Source organism: Thamnophis sirtalis, unplaced genomic scaffold, assembly GCF_051295495.1.
Source record: "Thamnophis sirtalis isolate CommonGarterSnake01/CBP01778 unplaced genomic scaffold, rThaSir2_p1.2 scaffold_3, whole genome shotgun sequence".
Lineage (NCBI taxonomy): Eukaryota > Metazoa > Chordata > Lepidosauria > Squamata > Natricidae > Thamnophis > Thamnophis sirtalis.
Window position 1 is genome coordinate 26,270,744 of NW_028261383.1, and position 22,738 is coordinate 26,293,481.

At 43.9% G+C, this 22,738-nt stretch overlaps 2 protein-coding genes across 2 annotated transcripts; one reads left to right on the plus strand and one right to left on the minus strand.

The window, feature by feature from the left end:
- Positions 1 to 142: 142 nt before the first annotated feature.
- Positions 143 to 22,205, plus strand: LOC148047688 (uncharacterized). Its single transcript, XM_087708106.1, is given in 5 exon segments — positions 143 to 2,188; positions 2,577 to 2,660; positions 8,853 to 8,937; positions 9,086 to 9,110; positions 18,893 to 22,205. Coding segments are annotated over 5 exon segments (4,287 nt in total). The 5' UTR covers positions 143 to 256; the 3' UTR covers positions 21,054 to 22,205.
- On the minus strand, positions 8,025 to 14,617 carry LOC148047689 (uncharacterized). The gene is made up of 4 exons (XM_087711746.1): positions 13,730 to 14,617; positions 13,331 to 13,413; positions 12,030 to 12,156; positions 8,025 to 10,855 (listed from the first exon to the last, which is right to left on the minus strand). The coding sequence occupies exons 1-4, from the start codon at positions 14,061 to 14,063 to the stop codon at positions 8,736 to 8,738; spliced, it is 2,664 nt and encodes an 887-aa protein (XP_087567872.1). The 5' UTR covers positions 14,064 to 14,617; the 3' UTR covers positions 8,025 to 8,735.
- Positions 22,206 to 22,738: the final 533 nt, after the last annotated feature.

Consider the following 22,738-nt stretch of genomic DNA (forward strand, 5'->3'; position numbering starts at 1 on the left):
ACAGAAGAGAAACCCTTTGAATGTCCAGACTGCGGGAAAAGCTTTAGTGATAATTCCAGCCTGATGAAACACCAGAAGACTCACACAGGAGAGAAAACCTTTGAATGTACTATCTGTGGGAAAAGCTTTAGCAAAAACACCAGAAGACTCACACAGGAGAGAAAACCTTTGAATGTACTATCTGTGGGAAAAGCTTTAGCAAAAATTTCAGTCTGGTGACACACCAGAGGACTCACACAGGAGAGAAACCCTTTGAATGTCCGGACTGTGGAAAAGTTTCCATTGGAATTCTAATCTTTTGAGACGCCAGAGGACTCATACAGGAGAGAAACCCTTTGAATGTCCAATCTATGAGAAAAGCTTTAGTAATAATTACAATCTGGTGACACACCAGAGGACTCACACAGGAGAGAAACCCTTTGAATGTCCTATCTGTGAGAAAAGCTTTAGTAATAATTCCAATCTGGTGACACACCAGAGGACTCACACAGAAGAGAAGCCCTTCAAATGTCCTGATTGTGGGAAAGGTTTTAGTCTGAGTTTCAGCTTACGGAAACACCAGATGACTCACACAGGAGAGAAACCCTTTGAATGTCCTATCTGTGGGAAACGTTTTAGTGATAATTACAGCCTGGCGACACACCAGAGGACTCACACAGGAGAGAAACCCTTTGAATGTCCTATCTGTGAGAAAAGCTTTAGTAATAATTCCAATCTGGTGACACACCAGAGGACTCACACAGGAGAGAAACCTTTTGAATGTCCTATTTGTGGGAAAAGCTTTAGTAATAATTCCAATCTGGTGAGACACCAGAGGACTCACACAGGAGAGAAACCCTTTGAATGTCTTTCCTGTAGGAAAGGTTTTTGTGATCATTCCAGCCTGGTGAAACACCAGAGGACTCATACAGCAGAGAAACCCTTTGAATGTCCTATTTGTGGGAAAGGTTTTAGTGATAATTACTGCCTGGTGACACACCAGAGGACTCACACAGGAGAGAAATCCTTTGAATGTCCTATCTGTGGGAAAAGCTTTAGGAATAATTCCAATCTAGTGAGACACCAGAGGACTCACACAGGAGAGAAACCCTTTGAATGTCCTATCTGTGAGAAAAGCTTTAGTAATAATTCCAATTTGGTGAGACACCAAAGGACTCACACAGGAGAGAAACTCTTTGAATGTCTTTCCTGTAGGAAAGGTTTTTGTGATCATTCCAGCCAGGTGAAACACCAGAGGACTCACACAGGTGGGAAAACATTTGAATGTCATATCTGTGGAAAAAACTTTAATCAGAATTCCAGTCTGGTGGGACACCAGAGGACTCACACAGGAGAGAAACCCTTTGAATGTCCTGATTGTGGGAAAAGCTTTAGTTATAATTCCAGCCTGGTGAAACACCAGAGGGCTCATACAGGAGAGAAACCCTTTGAATGTCCTATTTGTGGGAAAGGTTTTAGTGATAATTACTGCCTGGTGACACACCAGAGGACTCACACGGGAGAGAAACCCTTTGAATGTCCTTTCTGTGGGAAAAGCTTCAGTAATAATTACAATCTGGTGAGACACCAGAGGACTCACACAGGAGAGAAACCCTACAAATGTCCTGATTGTGGGAAATGTTTTAGTCTGAGTTCCAGCTTACGGATACACCAGAGGACTCACACAGGAGAGAAACCCTTTGAATGTCTTTCCTGTAGGAAAGGTTTTTATGATCATTCCAGCCTGGTGAAACACCAGAGGACTCACACAGGAGAGAAACCCTTTGAATGTCTTTCCTGTAGGAAAGGTTTCTGTGATCATTCCAGCTTAGTGAAACACCAGAGGACTCACACAGGTGAGAAACCATTTGAATGTTATATCTGTGGGGAAAGCTTTAATCAGAATTCCAATCTGGTGAGACACCAGAGGACTCACACAGGAGAGAAACCATTTGAATGTCATATCTGTGGGAAAAGCTTTAATCAGAATTCCACTCTGGTGAGACACCAGAGGACTCACACAGGAGAGAAACCCTTTGAGTGCCCTGATTGTGGGAAAAGCTTTAGTGATAATTCCAGCCTGGTGAAACACCAGAGGACTCATACAGGAGAAAAACCATTTGAATGTCATATCTGTGGGAAAAGTTTTAGTGATAATTCTAATCTAGTGAGACACCAGGACTCACACAGGAGAGAAACTCTTCGAATGTCCTGATTGTGGGAAAGGTTTTAGTCTGAGTTCCAGCCTATGGACACACCAGAGGACTCACATAGGAGAGAAACCCTTTGAATGTCCTGTCTGTGAGAAAAGCTTTAGTAAAAGTTCCAATCTGGTGACACACCAGAGGACTCACACAGGAGAGAAACTCTTTGAATGTCTTTCCTGTAGGAAAGGTTTCTGTGATCATTCCAGCCTGGTGAAACACCAGAGGACTCTCTCAGGTGAGAAACCATTTGAATGTCATATCTGTGGGAAAAGCTTTAGTGATAGTTCTAATCTGGTGACACACCAGAGGACTCACACAGGAGAGAAACCCTTTGAATGTCTTAATTGTGGGAGAGGTTTCAGTCAAAATTCCAATCTGGTGGCACACCAGAGGACTCACACCGTGGAGAAATCTTTGAATTGTCGAGTCTGCAGTCATTACTTCAAGCATAAATCATCCCTTATTGCACACAAGGTAATCCATATGAGGAAAGGTAGATGAGTTTAGAGAATGCTTGAATTTCATTTGTGATCTCCCAGTATATGTGAGAAATTGATTGTTTGAATTTTGGCCTGATTCATTTTGCTCAAACATTTCTCATGATTAAATTTGTAAGTGGAGTGAAATGGAAAATGGCTAACTACTAGTTTCTGGTTATCAGCAAAACTTCTGGATATTTCCTTTTCCAAAAGTAGAGGAATTCCTCAAAAAGGAATTGTGGGTGGAGCTTTTGTTTGTTGATTATGGAATTCCCACCTGTGGAGTTTCAGTCTTCTACCTTGATTTCACCCGATTTTCACCCCCAGAATTCCACAGCCCGCATAAAAATAGTTCTCAAGATATAACTATTATGGGCCTTGAATTAAGGTTGCAGCTTGCAATGGCTCTTAAGTGAAACTGCTTTCCTTAACTACCCGAATCCCCCTGCTCTCCCTGATGCAGCCATTAATCAAATGTGTGAGTCGCTAAGCAGAACACTGTCTACTCAGAGCTGGGAAAAACTCCTTGGAGGCCTAGCACAGAGCTAGGCCTGCCTGCCGTAGGCATCTCTAGGCCTCCCCCACCCTCCAAGACATCCTTTTGCTTTGTTTCCTAACCCTTGGGTCTCCTTGGCCCTTCACTTTCTCCTGCAGGGTCCCACCCCCACCCGACCTCACACCCTCCTTCTTCTTACCTTCTGAAGATCTCTGAACCTCATATTGGGGAGGGAGGGAAGGACATATATCAGTGATGGCTAACGTTTTTGGGATTGCGCATCAAAAGTGGGGGGAGGGCAGGGGGTCATGCATGGGCATGGCCACACCCATAATGCTATGCGTGTGACCTCAGCACGCATGTGTGTTGCGACCAGCGCTCCCCCCCATTAACCATACCACTTTGAAGCAGAAGAAAACTTCTGAACTAGGAAATATTTAATATTTAACCATTTAAAAGGCCTGAGCGGGGAAATATTTAATCCCTCCATTGAAAAGTATCCATATATGAAGCTCAGAAGAAGAATTACTTCTACGCAGTACAGATAGTCCTTGACTTACAACATTTCATTTAGTGACCATTCAGTTACAACTGCAATTTACAAAAAGCGAGTTACGACCGTTTTTGCACTTACGACCGTTCAAGCATCCCCATGGTCACGTGATCAAAATTCAGACACTTGGGAACTGACTCACATTTATGACCGTTGTAATGTGCTGGGGTCATGTGATCACCTCTTGTGACCTGACAAGTAACGTCAACGGGAAGAACTAGATTCACCCTTGTTGCTAGTTTAACAACTGTGGTTATTCACTTAACAACTGTGGCAAGGTCACAAAATGGAGCAAATTGCACTAAACGTGACTGACTTAACAACAAAAATTTTGGCATCAATTGTTGTAAGTCGAGGACTACCTGTACAAACTATTTTTCCTATAGTAAAGCAGTTCCAAGCCTAACAGCATGCTTGAAGTCTGCAGGTTCCAGGCGTATTCCCCATTTCTTCCTCAAGATGGCTCTTGCCATCTGGTTGAAAGAAGGAAGGAGATCCTTCTGGACTCAAAGGCACTTTTGGATTTTCCTTACCTTTCCTGCTCCAGCCCCCTTACCAGAAGTGCCCACGCCTCCGATTGAACACACTGAGGTGGAGATTGTAAGCAACAACTTTATTGTGTAGAAAAAGTAACACAAGGAAATCTCTCTCAAAGCCTTTGTACCCCACCAACGTCCTCTTGGAGGCTTTCACACAGCATTTGCCACAGTTTACAAGTCAAGAGTCAGAAGGAATTTTCTCATCTCCCTTTAGAGCAGTGGTTCCCAAAGTGGGCGGTACCACCCCCTGAGAGGCGGTGGGATGACTTAGGGGGGCGCTAAGAGGCAAGGGGGCATCAGAGGGGCGCTAAGAGGCAAAGGAGGTGGCAGTGGAGTGCTGGAGATGGCCCCCTCGCAGGGCGCAATTCTGCCTGGGGCTCTGTTGGCTGGCAGTCATCTGAGCACTTCCAGCAGGGGTGAAATTCAGTCTAATGTCCCAAAGACTGGAAGGATTTTATGCTCGCTCACTCACTCAGGTGGCATACAAGCATGTCAGGCTGGGGGGTAAGGGGGGCAGAGAAAGAAGAGAAGAGCCTTTTGCCTGCATTTTTCCTCTGATATGACTCTGCGTGTGCTGTGCATGGAGAAGAGATGCGGGACTGAACGGGGCTGTCCTTGGGCCTGCATTTCAGGGTTTGGGAATTGGTGCTGCGTTACGCAGCAGAGTCCGGTGTCACTGCACAAGAGCGCTCGCCTGCCTCTCGCGCGCTTTTATAAATGGCTTTACTTCTTACTCCCGGGACTGCCCTGTGAGCCGCCTCCGCGAGGATTGCATTGCATCGCAGTGCGCATGTGCAACGGAAACACACACACACACACACACACACACACCAATCCCTCTTGCCCCCACTCCACACGGATGCGCCACTCTCGCCTGCCTCTACCCCAGAAATGCAACACAGGTAAACGGGGGGGGGGGGGAGAGGCTAGCCCCCCTCTGCCTCCTCGCTCCATTCGTAGAGGTGGCCTTAAAAAGCGAGGAGGAGCAGGAGGAAGGGCACTTGGGGTGGTTTCTCAAACTTTTGAGTTGCAAAGTAATCTAATTGAACGCTGAAATATAGGGGAGATTGTGGAAGAGGAATAAGCATTTCCGACATACTGTTTAAAAAAAGTAAATAAAAAAGTGGTCTAAAGTTGGATATTGTCACATACAGGAAAAAACAAAGCAAAACAAAATTATGATAGAACAACGTCCCATATTAGAAGAAAATGCTGTCCAAATGTTCCCAGTATGCCAAACAAGATGTTTTATAACCAAATGGAGTCAAAACACTGCAGGTTTTTTTTTAATAAAGTGCCCTTCCTATCTTGATATTTATGCACAGTGAGACCTTTGTCACAGATAAACCTGGATAATGGCATCACTCTTACGTTGTGTAAAGTATACATGAGCTGCAAGACTTGTATTTTGCCATAGTATCATCTACAGCTCCATAAGTACTACTAGGATTTTGACCAGCTGCTGGGCACCAATATATTGAGGAATACTTGAGAGACCGCCTCCTGCCAATTACCTCCCTACGACCTATTAGATCACACAGATTAGGCCTCCTCCGAGTTCCATCCGCCAGTCAGTGTCGACTGGCAACTACGCGGAGGAGAGCCTTTTCAGTAGTAGCTCCGACCCTTTGGAACGACCTCCCCGTGGAGATTCACACCCTCACCACCATCCAGACCTTCCGCACAGCCCTCAAGGCCTGGCTATCCCGTCAGGCCTGGGGATAAAGATTCTAATCCGTCCCCACCCGAATGATGAATGAATGGTGTGTTCTATTTTTACTTATGTATTGTCTCATGTCTTGTCTTGTATTCCCCTCCCCATAAATTGTAAGCCGCCCTGAGTCCCCTCAGGGAAAAGGGCGGCCTATAAATAATAAACAAATTAAATAAATAAATAAATAAAAATAATACGGAAAGACTGATCACGTGGGGCAGTCTAATGAGCATTTCTGAAATGGCAGATACCACAGAACAAAGTCTTCTTCCTTCTCTACCCCCACCCTACCCTGTTATTTTGGGGAAAAAAACAAAAGGCAGCAGTGTGTATGTGAATGATCAGGCATGCACTGTATTACACAGAATTTACTGAACAGTGAAGTAGTTTCTAAATTTTACTGAGTTTACTAAGTTACTAGTTACTAAGGTTCTTGAAAAATGACTATCAGACTGGTATCACTGGATCATGTTCAACAATTTTGTTGAATTAACATTAACTAAAAAGGTTTTTAAATTGGATTTTGAATAAATGTGCAATTAATTGTTACAGTTTTGAATTTTAGTGTTACTATCTTCCTTCTGTTGTGCAAACCGCCCAGTCACATGATCCCCCAGCCATGCCCACCAAGCCACGCCCACAGAATCATTAGTAAAATAATTTGAATTCCACCATTGGGTGGGGGGCACTGAGGATCAGTGTGTAGCGATGGACTGAAAAAGTTTGGGAACCACTGCTTTAGAGTAATTCCTGCCTGTTTTACACTAACATCTTTGTGGCACGACAAAACCGCGCTCATCAAAATAGCAGTGATAAAATCGCGTCGCTAAAGCCGCGACGTCATCACCGCCGCGACAACAGCGCGGCAACAGAAGGGTGCTTTAAAACGGCACCACGGCAGAAAGCCGATTTAAATTAAGGTAAGGTTTAGGATTAGGTTTAGGAGTTTGTTTTAGGGTTAGGTTTAGGGTTAGGTTTAGGGTACTGAGTGCTTGGGAATGCGCGGATTTGCCCTCCGCGATTATGTCATCGCGGTAGGGTCGCATTTTTCCTTAGCGCTTCGAACGGTGCGAATTATTCTTCGCGCTTATGTCTCCGCAGATAAGGGCTTTGCGGATTTGTGGTGGAACCAACATCTTAGCCTTCCTGCATACCAGTTTATGTAATACAGAGCTCAGCCAAGCTATTTATCCTAACGTGTACACAGAGAAACCTCATCAGTTTCCTAAATTTTTATAAATGTAACTTCAGTGGTAATATAGCATAGCTTTCAATGATACTTCCTATTTCCAGCATACTACTACTTCTTTGAGGTGTTCAAAACTCTCCTATCCGTGCCTTTTGCCTTCTCCCATAGTACATTTTGAGTTTTTAACTTTTTATTTAGAAGATTCAGGGGTCTCGTAACGCTTATAATCCTTTTCTTGAAGACCAAGGAAATATTGACCATAATTCTTTCTCCCTTTTCAGTTTATTGGACACATAAAGACTTTGCAGCAGGAAGGCACTATAAATAACAACAGACCATAATTCCATAAATCTAGGCCAAGGATTACCAAACTTGGCAACTTTAAGACATGTGGACTTCAAGAATTCTCCAGCAAGTAAAGGAACCTGGTTTTTAAGCATGGTGAGCTAAGGAATTCTGGGGGTTGAAGTGCACAAGTCAAAAAAGGGCCAGGATTCACCGCTCCTGATTAGACTCTGGCCTCCCAATTGTCAAAGATCTATTGTGCATCTGGCCTTTTCCAAGGAATCTTAGGCCCCTTCGCCAACTTCCCCCTTTTGAGATTTTAAAGCAAGGAATTATTCACCATAATTCTTTCTCCATTTCCAGGGTGTTGAACACCAAAAGCCTTTATAGTAGGAAAGCACTAGAAACAACTACAAACTATAATTCCACACGTCTAAGCCAGGAGTCTCCAAACTTGGCAACTTTTTAAGACTTCACTCCCAGAATCCCCTAGCCAGCATGGTAAGAGGAATTCTGGGAATTGAAGTCCAGAAGTTGCCAGGTTTGGAGACCCATAAATTAGGCCCCGACCGATTTTGATGTTATGAACTTCCTTCTCTTATGTTTTCCAACATGGGTTTCAGACTCACTTAACAACTATCTTGTTTAGCAATGGAAATTTTGGGCTTTAATTGTGGTCATAAGTCAAGGGCTGACTGTATATTCTAAAGCTGGTTCCCTAAATTGTCCAATTTGCTAACCAAAAACAGCCTATGTCTGAACTGTATAAATGTAGCCTTTTAACTACCATGTAAGTTTGGGCATTAATTAAAAAAAAACCAATATCATATCTCAGACTAGAAATCAGTTATACACAACCAATGTTAGGTGGTGCAGACACAGGGCCATCCCTCCACTTATTACTAATGACAAAACTCTCGAGCCTTGTATTGGTTCAATAGTTCATTCTCTTCCGTCACTTTGTCCCAGCAAAGTGCTCACCGAAGATCCTATTTCTCTTTATTCTGGTGTGACTTTCTCCACATGGGTGTAGTTGTAGATCCACTGCTGATTCCTTCCAACATTAGTGAAATATGGATGGTTGTCAACACCAGTTCTGCACCTCACCACTTAGGTTGCAATGTTTCCTCCTGAAATATTTCACCATCTTCCCTATACGATGTCTAAGCCAGCTTTCTGCTTTCTAACGTTGTCTGAATGTCTTATCCCAAAGGTGCTTTTTTCAGGTGAACGGGTGCGGGGCATGTGAGGCACATCCCCCTGCCCCACCCTAGCTTGATTTTTACGCCTTACATCATCTTTTCATGCTGTGGGTCTTCTTATGGTAATTAAAGACACTCCCGGTTCTGAATTTCTTTCCACACTCTACACACTGATATGGCTTCTCCCCTGTGTGGATTCTTTTATGCAGCGTAAGATTTCTCCCGTCTTTGAAACTCTTTCCACAGTCGACGCATTTAAACGGCTTCTCTCCTGTGTGGATCCTATTGTGGGAGGTAAGCTGGGCACTCTCACTAAAACATTTTCCACACTCCAGGCATTTATAGGATTTCTTCCCTGAGTGAAGCCTTCTATGGCTCCTGAATGAATTATTGTGTCTAAAGCTTTTTCCACACTCATGACATGTATATGGTTTCTCTCCAGTGTGGATCCTCTTGTGGCTACAAAGGTAACCACTTCTTCTGAAACTCATGCTGCATTCTGTGCACTTAAAGGGTTTCTCCCCTGTGTGAATCCTTTTATGGATCGTCAGTTCTCCAGAATCACTGAAGCATTTTCCACACTGCTGGCACTGATATGGTTTCTCCCCAGTGTGGGTTCTGCTGTGTAGGATATAGCTTTTTTTTGCATTGAAGCTCTTTCCACACATGCGGCATTCATATGGTTTCTCCCCGGTGTGAAGCCTTTTGTGGGAAGTGAGGGAGCTCAAACTGGTGAAACATTTGTCACATTCGGTGCACTTATAAGGCTTTTCACCCGTGTGGGTCCTTTTATGGATATTAAGGTGACTTGTTTGACTGAAGCGCTTCCCACACTCGGTGCATTGATACGGTTTCTCTCCACTGTGGATATTTCTATGGGAAGTTAAGTGGCTGGATTTACGGAAGCTCTTTCCACACTCCAGGCATTTGTATGGTTTCTCCCCTGTGTGGGTCCGTTTGTGGGTATTAAAGCTGCTAGAATTGGCAAAGCATTTTCCACACTGCAGGCATTGAAAGGGCTTCTGCCCTGTGTGGATTCTGTGATGGGCAGTAAGATGACCAGCTAAACGGAAGCTCTTTCCACACTCCATGCATTGAAATGGTTTTTCCCCTGTGTGGATCCTCTCATGTGACTTAAGATGAACTTTTTGACTGAAGCTTTTTCTACAGTGCAGGCATTTGTAAGGTTTCTCCCCTTTATGCATCCTATTATGCAAGGTTAGAGTGTCACGTCTGTTGAAGCTTTTTCCACACTCCAAACATTCATAGGGTTTCTCCCCTGTGTGAATCCTCTTATGATGCGTAAGGGCACTGGAGGTCCTGAAGCATTTCCCACATTCTGTACATTTATGCGGCTTCTCTCCGGTATGGATCCTCTTATGTAAATTGAAGTTGCCTTTTTGTGCAAAGCTCTTTCCGCACACTGTGCAATGATATGGCTTTTCCCCTGTATGGATCCTGTTATGGTAAGTGAGCTCACTTGCAGAGCGGAAGCTCTTCCCACATTCCAGGCATTTACATGGTTTATTCCTAGTGAGGATTTTTTCCAGGGAATTTGGTTCATTGCTCCGAGTAAACCTCGTTCTACCCTCCCTGCGTTGATGCAACTTCTCCTCTCTGTGGATGCTTTGGTGGGAAGTAAGGGTGGTGCTGTTTCCAAAGGTCTTTCCCCTATTAATGCACTGATGCTGTTTCCTCTCTTCGTGGACCCTCTTATGTGAACTCAGATGATTTTTCTTCCTGAAGGTCCTTCCACAATCCAGACATTTGTGTGGATCCTCTGCTTTGTGAATCTTTTTATGCAATGCAAGAGAGCGGCTTGTACTGAAGCTTTCTGCACACACCGTACATTTGTACATTTCCCCTCCTCCTTGTACTATTTCATGTAATGGAGAAGGAAGGCTCCTTCTGGAGTGTTGCCTGCTTTCATCTTGTTTCCCTCCAGCAGGGCTTTCACAACAGTCACATAATCCAGATTCATCTCGAAGTGTTTTTCCACACCCTGAACACACTTCTTTTTCATGGCAATCCTCTGTGTTCAATAAGACATTGGTATCTGCACAAGGTGAACCAGAGCAATTCTCCAGCTCAACCATTAACAGGTTTTCCTCACGACTTTGCTTTCCATCCATCTTTTCTCCAACTTCCTTTTTCTCTTTTGGGAAAGCTGCTACTGCCTCTTGGCCAGAATCCTCCATCTCCCATCCATCACCTGCTTGCAACAGAAAAAAAGAAAAAGGTTAAGACAAACTTAGGTGTAAAGGGGATCAAGCAACATTGCTGTATTTGAATATTTATCAATATCAGGGATGTGCAGTCAGGTGAGGCAGAGCCTCACCACTGTCATCATGAAAAGAAAAAAAAAGGAAAAAGGAAAAAGGCTGAGCTAGTTGCTGCCAGAATCACCACGGAACTCTGCTTAGTGCTTAACTGTTTAAAAAAGCTTCATTAAAAGTGCCCTCTACAGGAGGTGGCAGGAGAATGAGGTGCCTCATCTAGTCTGACTTATGATCACTCGAGCAAACCTAAGCAAGAGTTAAAAGCCGAAAAATTCCTGACGTAATGAGGCACGCCATTCTCCTGCCTTCTGTAGAGAATGATTTTTTAGAGGCTCTGGCAGCAACTAGCTCAGCCTGGCCTCAGCTCTTGTCTTTTTCCTTTTACATTTTTTTTTCTTTTCATGATGGCAGGCAAGAGCAGAGTTGAAATCCTCTCTGAAACAGCTGGAAAAGGTGCGTGTGTGGGTCGGAGGGAGGGGGAGGAATTCAAAAAGTTTGATTGCATGCTGAGCCACGTTGCCTTTTCAAACACACACACACACACACCTGGATAAAAGTATATAAGCCCAGCTTCACTGATTACAAGTTTGAAAAGGCAACATGGCTCCACCTGCAATCAAAGGCTCGGATCGGAAGGTAGCAGGGGAATGGTGGGGGCAGAGGAGCTGCTTTCAAGCCATTGGAAAATATATCCAATCCAACTTCTGTGTTTTTGTTGTTTGAGAGTGAGTGAGTGAGAGAGGGATCCAACTTCTCTGTGTGCGTGTGTCTGTTTGAGAGAGGGGGGAGGGAGGGAGGAAGGAGGGGGAGGGAGAAGAAAAAGAATGAAGTAAAACTTTTTCGTAAAGGAGAAAAACAAATGCTGTTGCTTTAAATCGGAACTGAGCATGCCTGGCTGTGGAATTCTGGGAGTTGAAGTCCACAAGTCTAAAAAAATTTGAAACCCCTGTGTCAGTGCCTCACCAGCAATAAACCTCACCGCACATCACTGATCAATATTCTTCCAAACTCCCATTTGTCCAAAACATTGCCCTATGCTTGTTATTAAGTTGATATAAGATTTGACCTTTGGCTACTAAATGTAAATATCTTAACAGAATCCCTTACCTAAGAAGGCCATGTTCCTCTTGTTTTCCAGCATGACCTCTTGGTATAAGGCTTTTTGCTTTGAATCCAGCAGAGCCCACTCCTCCACGGAGAAAAACACAGCTACATCCTCAAGCGCTACCAATTCCTGACACAGGGAGAAGGAAAAAATACCATATATTCCATGAATATTCCTAACAATGAACATTTCAATGAATTACATGCAAGTGGTTCCCATCTTCAAAAAAGGAAAAAAATAGATCCAGGAAACTACAGACCTATCAGCCTGACCCCAATACCAGGAAAGATTCTGGAAAAGATAATCATGCAACGAATTAGTGAACACCTAGAAGTAAACAAAGTAATAGCCAAAAGCCAACATGGGTTTGTCAAAAACAGATCATACCAGACTAATCTTATTGCATTCTTTGACAAAGTGACAAAATTAGTGGACCAGAGGAATGCCGTCGATTAATTTACTTGGACTTCAGCAAGGCATTTGATAAAGTAGACCATAAGATCACGTGAATACCACTTTATAATGCCTTGGTAAGGCCACACTTGGAATACTACATTCAGTTTTGGTTGCCACGATGTAAAAAAGATGTGGAGACTCTAGAAAGAGTGCAGAGAAGAGCAATAAAGATGATTAGGGGATTGGAGACTAAAACATATGAAGAACGGTTGCAGTAACTGGGTATGTCTAGTTTAATGAAAATAAGGACTAGGGGAGACATGATAGCAGTGTTCCAATATCTCAGGAGTTGCCACAAAGAAGAGGGAGTCAAGCTATTCTCCAAGGCACCTGAGGGTAGAACAAGAAGCAATGAGTGGAAACTAATCACGGAGAGAAGCAACTTAGAACTGAGAATAAATTTCCTGACAGAACAATTAATCAGTGGAACATCTTGCCTCCAGAAGTTGTGAATGCCCCAACACTGGAAGAGAATATTGGATAACCATTTGTCTGAAGTGGTGTATGATTTCCTGCCTAGGCAGGGAGTTGGACTAGAAGACCTCCAAAAGTCCAAGGTCCCTTCCAACTCTACTATTGTATTATTAATCATGGAGAAAGGAAACTTGGAATGAAGGAGAAACTTCCTGACAGGGAAAACAATTAACTAATGGAGCAGTTTGCTTTCAGAAGTTGTGGGCAGGAGGTTTTTACGAAGAAACTGGACACCCACTTCTCTGAAATGGTATAGGGTCTCCTGCTTGAAACAGGAGGATGGACTAAAAGATCTCCAAGAACTCTTCCAATTGTGTTATCCTGTTATTGGGAGATTGGCACATTTGGGGAGGGGAGGGGAGAATCCTACCACCTGCATTGGAAGCTCAACTGCTGTTAATCCTCCACTACAAAGACCTGAGGTTCCGGGAGATGAAGACAAGGCCATGGGAATGTCTAGGAATGGAAAAAAACCAGCAAGGGAATAATTTGTTAGCAACCATCCTAAGGATCTTCTTGAGCATACAGTGCAGAAGGCTGATTTTAGCCTATTTCTAGGCTAACTAGGGAACCCCTTTATGTGAGTCCTTTGCAGCCACAGCAACAATACATAGAAGTTCACCCTGGGTGAGGGGAAAAGGGAAAGGTGAGGAAGGACCAAGGATTGGATTCAGAGGCAGCTCTCTCGACCATGAATTGAACAATGAAAACGAATTCAGGGATGAAAGAAACGAGGGCAAAGAGATTAAAGGGCATCAGAAGGACCCTTTACCCGATGCTCTCTCCGGAGGAGGCTCGTCCAGAGCAACTCCCCGAAACAACAGCTCCTGGGAGGGATCGCGCCCTTTTCTCCCCGCCGGTTTCCCAGCCATTGAACACCAAGCCTCCTGGATCTGAAACAGTCCAAGAGAAAAGTGACGGGAAACGATCAGGAAGGGCCAGTAAAATAAATCATCATCACCATCATCTCCCCAAGGAGAAAATGGGGACTGCAGGAGCGATCGTAGCAGCGCCCCAATGAGCTGCATTGAAGGGTCTCCTGTCCGAGCATTTCCCAGGAAGGGAGGGAGGGAGGAGCTTTTTACCTGGCCCACGATGGGAAACATACGGCTCTCTTCCTCGCCCGAATTCCGCTTCCCAAGAGATGCACACAGGAAAGCATCCGCGATCGCCGCCAGCCACGCTTCCTTCCTTCCCGGCCAGGCACGTGGATCTCTCTCCCCGGAACGACCCCAGGCAGGAATTGGCAGATCCCAAGCTGCAAGCTCTTACAGCTCATCCATTGTTGTTGTTGTTGTTGTTTATTAATCTCCCCAAGGAGAAAGTTGGTGACTGCCGGAGCGATTTGAGCAGCACCCAAGAAGCTGCATTGAAGGTCTCCTGTCCAAGCATTTCCCCAGATGTGAGGAAGGAGGGAGGGAGGGAGCTTCTTACCTGGCGCCCTCAGGGAAGCGCGGCTCTGTTCCTCGTTCCAAGAGATGCGCGCAGGAAAAGATCCGCTTTCCTCGCAGCCCCGCGGGCTAAGCTTCCTTCCTTCCCGGCCACTCACGTGGATCCCCGGAACCATCCCAGCCAAAAGTTTCCAGAGCCTAAGCTGGGAACGCTTATAGCTCCTCCTCTCTCCGTCCAGCTCCTCCCATTCTCTAAAGGGCCGAGAGCGTCGTCCAGTCGGGGATTCCCCCCTGCTTGCTCCTCCCCGCCCCCCGGGCTGGGATGGTGAGCTGGGCAGCGAATCCATTGCTTCTTTGCCTCAGGCAGCCAGAGAAACGGGGGGGGGGGGAGAGGGAAGGGACGAAGCCCAGGGAGAAGAGGGGAGTGGGTCGCCCTTTAAAAAAATAACAGAGTTGGGAAGACCTTGGAGGTCTTCTAGTCCAGTGTTTCTCAACCTTGGCGACTTTAAGTCCTGTGGACTTCAACTCCCAGAATTCCCCAGCCAGCTATGCTGGCTGGGGGATTCTGGGAGTTGAAGTTCACAGGACTTAAAGTCGCCAAGGTTGAGAAACACTGTTCTAGTCCAACCCCGAGTCAGCCAGAGAAAGGGAAGAGAGGGAGGGGAGGAAGCCCAGTTATTGGAGAAGGGAAGGAGGCTGCCTTATTCACTGATCCTAACAGGGCAATCCTCAACTTCCAGCATATCTTCTAAAAACCTCCAGTGATGGAGCACTCACAAGTTCTACAGGCAAGTCATCCCACCAGTGGTGGGTTCCTACCAGTTTGGACCAGTTCGGCTGAACCGGTAGTGGTTTGGTGGCCTGGGTCACTGGAATCGGCAGTGACGTAGGCCTGCCACGCCCACAAACCGGTTCTCCAGGTGGCGCCGTAGGCACCGCCATCTTGTTTTATGGTTCTGGACATGCACAGAACAGTTTTAATTGTACTGCGCACGCTTGCGTGCACAAAGAACAAATGAGCGAACCAGCAGTAGTGCCTGCCGGAATTCACGCCTGCATCCCATTGATTAATTATTCTCACTGACAGGAGATTTCTCTAAAGTTTTAGCTTGGCTCTCTCTTTAATTACCTTCCACCTTCTTTTCCTGCTCTCAGGTGCCTTGGAGAATAGGCCCAACCCTCTCTTCTCTGTGACAGCTCTTCAAATACTGGAAGACGGCTATCCTATCATCCCCAGACCTTCTCTTCATTATACTTCATTATACATTATATCTAATTGCCTCAACTTTCCACCCTACGGTTAGCCTCCATGCCCTTATCATCTTTGTTGCTCTTCTCTGCCCTCTTTCTAGAGTCTTACCATGTTTATTGTATTGTGATGACTAGAAATAAATACAGTATTCAAACTTATCCCTTCAGGTCATCTTGGTTCTATGCCTCTGTTGATGTAACCTAGGACTACATTTCCTTTTTATTTTCTTGGCAGCTGCAGCACACTCTGGCTCATATTTAAGTGGTGACACAACTAGACACATCTAGTTGCTACTGTTGAGTCCAAGTACTACAAGTTCTATATACCGTGCATTTTGTTTTAACAGGTGAAGTGTTTTTGTATTAACATTTTTGTATTAACACGTGAAGTGTTAATACCACTTTATAAGGCCTTGGTAAGGGCACACTTGGAATACTGCATTCAGTTTTGGTCACCACGATGTAGAAAAGATGTGGAACAGAATGCAGAGAAGAGCAACAAAGATGATTAGGGGACTGAAGACTAAAACATATGAAGAACAGTTGCAGGAACTGGGAATGTCTAGTTTAATGAAAAGAATGACTAGGGGAGATATGATAGCAGTGTTCCAATATCTCAGGGGTTGCCACAAAGAAGAGGGAGTCAAACTATTCTCCAGGGCACCTGAGGGCAGGACAAGAAGCAATGGGTGGAAACTAATCAAGGAGAGAAGCAACTTAGAACGGAGGAGGAATTTCCTGACAGTTAGAACAATTAATCAGTGAAACAGCTTGCCTCCAGAAATTGTGAATGCCCCAACACTAGAAGTCTTTAAGAAGATGTTGCATAGCCATTTGTCTGAAATGGTGTAGGGTTTCCTGCCTAGGCAGGGGGTTGGACTAGAAGACCTCCAAGGTCCCTTCCAACTCTGCTATTGTATTGTATTGTATTGTTTTTCTTGACTATGTCTAGGACCTTAACTCTTCTCATCACTGAATTGCATTTTGGGGAATAGGGCCCCATGCTCAAGCCTATCAAGACCCTTCTGTACCTTCAGTCCATCTGAAGCACAGGTGTCAAACTCATGACATCACGTTGCAGTCCCATGATGTATCGCAACATTTTTTCCCTTCATGGATCTGGGTGGGTGTGACCTGTGAATGACGCATCCAGCCTGTGAGCCGCCAGTTTGACACTCCTGATAAAGTGTTGGCTATTCCTTCCACCTTGAACTTAATGAAATTTTAGGACCCAGCACCTGGCTAATCTTCTATAGCTAAGTTGAATCTAGCTTTGCTGGTCAAGCTTCCCTCAGTTGCAAAAGTAGGTTTTGAGGAGTTATCCCACACCCCCGAGATAAGAAACTGGCTGCAACAGTATTTACTGATCCCCAAAAGAGGTGCACTTAGTTTGCTTGCTTGTATTTCTATCCCCCCCCCCGCACTACAACAAAAGGATGCTTTCCCTTAGTTCTCACTTCCTGTGAACGAAGCTTCTGATTCTGATTGATTGATTCATTTATTAAGAAAATTTATATGTCCACCTAATGCACTCATGGTGATTCTGGGTGCCTAACAATTAACCCCCTCCCTTACAAAAACTAATGAACTCACACACACCCTGATTGCAGTGCAATTGCAGTGGCGATGAGTGCCCCTCTGGATGCCAGAAAAAACAGGTTCATCCTAGAGATAAGCTATCAATGTGATAGTTGATGATGAAAACCACTTACTGGCACATAGAGTAATCACTAGAGCAGCAGAGATGATTGGAGGCTAAAACGTATAAAGAACAGTTGCTGGAATTGGGCATGTCTGGTTTAATGAAAAGAAGGACAGGACTAGGGGTGGCAAGCTAACAGTGTTCCAATATCTCAGGGGGTGCCACAAAGAGCGGATCAGCCTGTTCTCTGAGAGCAGGACAAGAAGCAATGGGTGGAAACTAATCAAGGAGAGAAGCAATCTAGAACTAAGAAGAAATTCCCTGACAGAACAATTAATCAGTCCAGCACCTTGCCTTCAGAGGTTGTAAATGCTCCAACACTGGAAGTTTTTAAGAAAAGACTGGACAGCCATTTGGCATGGCTGAGCAGGGGGTTGGACTAGAAGACCTCCAAGATCCCATCCAACTCTGTTATTGTATGTATGCCATTCTTTTCTATTCATCAAAAATCTAGCAAGCACCTCAGAAGACAAAAGGAACGTGTTTTTCGAGCTTTTGTCGCTAGATGGCGCGCCATAGATCAGCGCCTAGAAAGCCGCCAATACAGTAGCGGCATCGGTGGTTGTTGAGTACTGGCATCCAACGGGAGGCAGAGAGACTGGGAGTGAAAGGCGTTGAAACAATCTGGTATTGCTAGAGTGGATGCGGGAGGGGAACTTCCTCTTCCGGCTCATTCATGGGAGGATGGTGGAACAAGCAGGGGCTCTCGCTCTTTCAAGGGTCGAAGCAGCAGCTGGAAAGGTGAGTTGAGGTCGGGGTGGAGCCGGGAACAAGTAATGCTGTTTGGTTTTCTCCATTGTGTAGAAGCAGAGATTCAACTAAGCTGCAACTTACTCAGCTGCTACATATTTCTTCCCTCCCCGAATTTTAATTCCACTGGTGCCCCTTGATTTAAAAGCGGCGCCATCAAATTTCTTCTGGTTGGGGGATTGAAAAAAAGTCTCCTTCAGTTTAGGAGTCGCTCGTGCTTTTTATAAGCATGGTGCTTTCTTAGGCAAGAAAGGAGCAAAACTGCTGCATTAAATCTTGCAGAGGCTCTGGGCATCATTTCTTCAGTTCACATCTCTAAAATTAGACCAAAAGGTTTGAGTGTACCATTTCTGGGACATGGTTTTCCAACATATATTTGTAAGTGTATATCTGTGTGGATGTCTGTATGATATATCCTCAGCATTTCTAGATATATTTGATGATAACCCTTTGTAGCGCTAAGAATTTGTGATTTACTCAAGTCAACAAGAGAATTTTACGATTATGTGAATGTTTGAATCTTATTAGTATTCTATTAGTATTAATATTCTATGTGTCAAATGAATCATAATTAAAGTTGGGGATTAATCTAGCATTTTGGCATGCTTGCTTTTTCATTGTAATGTATGCTTTCTACTTGTGGTTTTTCACCTGTTGGGCACCCATTTTATAAACAACCAATTAAACTTATGTCAATCTTCTAGACAAAGAGGATGCCAAGAAGACATTCTGGATAAGTAAAAATCACAAGAGGAATTAAAGAAGAAAGTGAATGCAGTCAGCAATCAAAATCTTCCAGTTTCCTGCAGAAAACAACAAAACTCTCCTTCCCTGTCAAGTAACAGACAGAAGAGAATAACAGGAACTGGGTTTTGAGCTGGGAAAAAATCGAGACTCTGGAACTCATATCCAAATTCAGAAAAAAGATGGAAATACCTGGAAGTGAGTGGGGAGAACCCGGTGACTTGGATAATTATGTAGGGCAGGCAGTCGTGCGAGCCTTGCCCTGTGAAGAAATAAAGAATAGCTTGAATGAAAGTGCCAGGCAAGATGGGATCCAAAATATTTTTGACCTCCAGAATCCATTGGTGGAAACACCCCACCAATGTGGGAAAAGCACAGATTGTGGATCACAGCTGATTATGCATGAGAGTTTCCATACTGGAGAAAAACCGAATGAATGTTCCGGATGTGAGAAGGTTTTTTGCTACAGCTCCTTCCCTTTTGAAAATAAAAGGACTTACACCGGAGAGAATCCATACCAAAGCTTCCAGTATGGAGATTTTAGCAAACACGCTCCTCTAGTCTTACACCAAAGGACTCCTACAGGTGAGAAACCATATGAGTGTCCGAACTGTGGAAAAGCTTTCAGTCAGAATTCCCACCTTGTAAACCATCAGAGGACACATACAGGGGAGAAACCGTATGAGTGTCCAGATTGTGGGAAAGGTTTCAGTCAGAATTCCAATCTCTTGATGCACCAGAGGACTCACACAGGGGAGAAGCCATATGAATGTTCAGATTGTGGGAAGTGTTTCCGTCTTAATTCCCATCTGGTGGTACACAAAAGATCTCACACAGGTGAGAAACCATATGAGTGCTTGGATTGTGGGAAAGGTTTCACTCATAGTTCCCACCTTGTGATACACAGGAGAACTCACACAGGAGAGAAACCTTATGAGTGTCCAGATTGTGGGAAAGGTTTCCGTGTTAATTCCCATCTGGTGGCGCACCAAAGGATTCACACAGGGGAGAAACCATATCAGTGTCTGGATTGTGGGAAAAGTTTCAGTCAGAATTCCCAACTGGTGGTGCACCAGAGGACACACACAGGAGAGAAACTGTATGAATGTCCAGAGTGTGGAAAAAGTTGCACTCACAATTCCGACCTCATGGTACACCTGAGGACACACACAGGAGAGAAACCATATGAGTGTCCATATTGTAGGAAACGTTTCAGTCATAATTCCAACCTGGTGGTACACCAAAGGATACACACTGGAGAGAAGCCATATGAGTGTCCATACTGTGGGAAAAGTTTCAGTCGGAATTCTTACCTGGTGATACACCAGAGGACTCACACTGGGGAGAAACCATATCAGTGTTTGGATTGTGGGAAAAGTTTCAGTCACAGTTCTGAACTGGTGAGACACCAGAGGATACATACAGGAGAGAAACCGTATGAGTGTTCAGACTGTGGGAAAAGTTTCAGTCAGAATTCCAGCCTGGTGATACACAAGAGGACTCACACTGGGGAGAAACCATATGAGTGTTCGGATTGTGGGAAAACATTTAGTCAGAACTGCTACCTAATTATACATGAGAGGACGCACACAGGGGAGAAACCATATGAGTGTCTCTATTGTGGGAAAAGTTTCATTCGGAATTATGCCTTGGTGATACACCAGAGGACTCACACTGGGGAGAAACCATATGAGTGCTCAGATTGTGGGAAAAGTTTCCGTCTGAGTTCCCACCTAGTGGTGCACCAGCGGATTCACACTGGGAAGAAACCATATGAGTGTCAGGATTGTGGGGAAAGTTTCAGTCAGAATTGTCTCCTGGTATACCATCAGAGAGCACACACAGGAGAAAAACCGTATGAGTGTCCAGATTGTGGGAAAGGTTTCAGTAATAATTCTCACCTGGTGGTGCACCAGCGGATTCACACAGGGGAGAAACCATACGAGTGTCTGGATTGTGGGAAAAGTTTCAGTCGGAATTCTCACCTGGTGGTGCATCAGAGGACTCACACAGGGGAGAAACCATATGAGTGTCCAGATTGTGGAAAAGGTTTTAGTACTAGATCTAAACTTGTAAATCATGTAGGTTTACACATAGGGGAGAAACCTTTCAAATGCTCAGAGTGTGGACGGTGTTTTACTCAAAATTCCTCCCTTACTGCACACAAGAAAACCCACATGAGGCAAAAGGTGATGAATATAGAGAAGGTTTGAGTTTCCTTTTTGATCTCCTTTGGAAATGCAGCTGATTTACTTTAGTAAAATGTCTTAGTATTAGACATTAGGGAAGAGAGAAACAAAATGGAAAATGTTAGTTTAGTTAGTTTAGCAGATATAGTGGAATTCTGCAAAAAGTGTTTTGGGGTGGGGTGGTTTTTTTTGCATATTGATCATAGGGCATAGAAATGCAACATATAAAGTACAGGTACTCCTCAATTTACAACCACAATGGAGCCCAAAATTTTTTGTGAGGAATTTGTTAAGTGAGTTTTGTCCTATTTTACAACTTATTTTGCCACATTTTTTAAGTGAATCACTGCAGTTGTTTAAATTAGTCACATGGTTAAGTGTATCTGGTTTTGCTATTGACTTTGCTTGTCGCAAAAGGGGATCACATGATCGTGGGACACTGCAACGGTCATAAATATGAGTCAGTTGTCAAACATCCGAATGTAAAGCATGTGAGCATGGGGAAGCTGCAATGGTCTTAAGTGTGAAAAATGGTCACAAGTCTCTTTTTTCAGTGCTGTTGTAACTTTGAACGATCGCAATGAACTGTTGCAAGTCAAGGACTACCCGTATTAACCTTCTACCTAGATGTCCTCCCGATTTTCAGTCCCAGAATCCCCCAGCCAGCATCCTTATTGAATAAAATATTTTGGAGTCATAGTAAACATTTCTGGTAGGTCCCAAAAATCTGCGGCAAGACTTAAAAATACATTATTAAAGAAAAATAGGAGCACTCATATCGTTATTCCTCAAATATGACAAAGAGGGTTTAAAGTTCATCTTTTCCTAACATTTTCAGAATTTTCGGTCAAAGAGAATTCTATTTAGATTACGGTTAGCTAAAGCACAGAATAGAGAAGATATGAAGGAGGATTTAGCAACAACCACACTGTAAAATTTTACAGGCAAAGACTGTTGAACATGATAACTGCTGTAAGAATATTGAAGAGAAAAAAATTGTGCTTTTGAATGTTTATTAGCAAAACCCTCCTATGATCTTGTTTCTTTAGAGGTACCCTTTGACATCTGGTGGGTGATATTAATATCATGGTGCTGCCCTTTTTTTTTTTTTTGCATACTCCTTGGTGGTGGAGACCTGAGGAAAAAAGTGTTTCATTTGTAAAAATGCATTGTATAAGAACCATAACTTTCAACAAGGAAAATAAAGGGGAAATATCGGCATTGCTGTGAACATAGGGCAAAGAAATGCAAAGTTCTCTTCTCAAGATATGGGAGATTCATTCAATTCTTTCACTCCGGTCTCTGGGCTGTTTTTAATTTTTTTCCAAAAATGCCTACTAATAAAGAGGAGGAATATTTGGAGCAATTAAGAGGCATTTTAGTTATACAGATGAAGAACTCTTATTGTGCTGTGTTTAAAAGACTCCAAAGAATTCAAGATTGGTTCATTACATTGACAGAATTCAGAGATCAGATACAATGCCCCTGTGACTCTGGACACACAGAAACAACAAAACCTGTATCTCAAACGTGCTTTTTCAAAAGAACTGTACATTTTTTTTCCCCTTAAGGAAGAAAACGTTTTGCTTCTCATACAAGAAGCGCAGTCGGCTCTGGCCAGAGCCAATGAAGCTTCTTGGATGAGAACAGAAATGTCTTCTTCCTCCTTAGGGAAAAAACAATCCAATTTGCTTTTTGAAAAAGTACCTTTGAGACAACTATGTCGTGGATGATTGAGAATCTCCACAGACAAG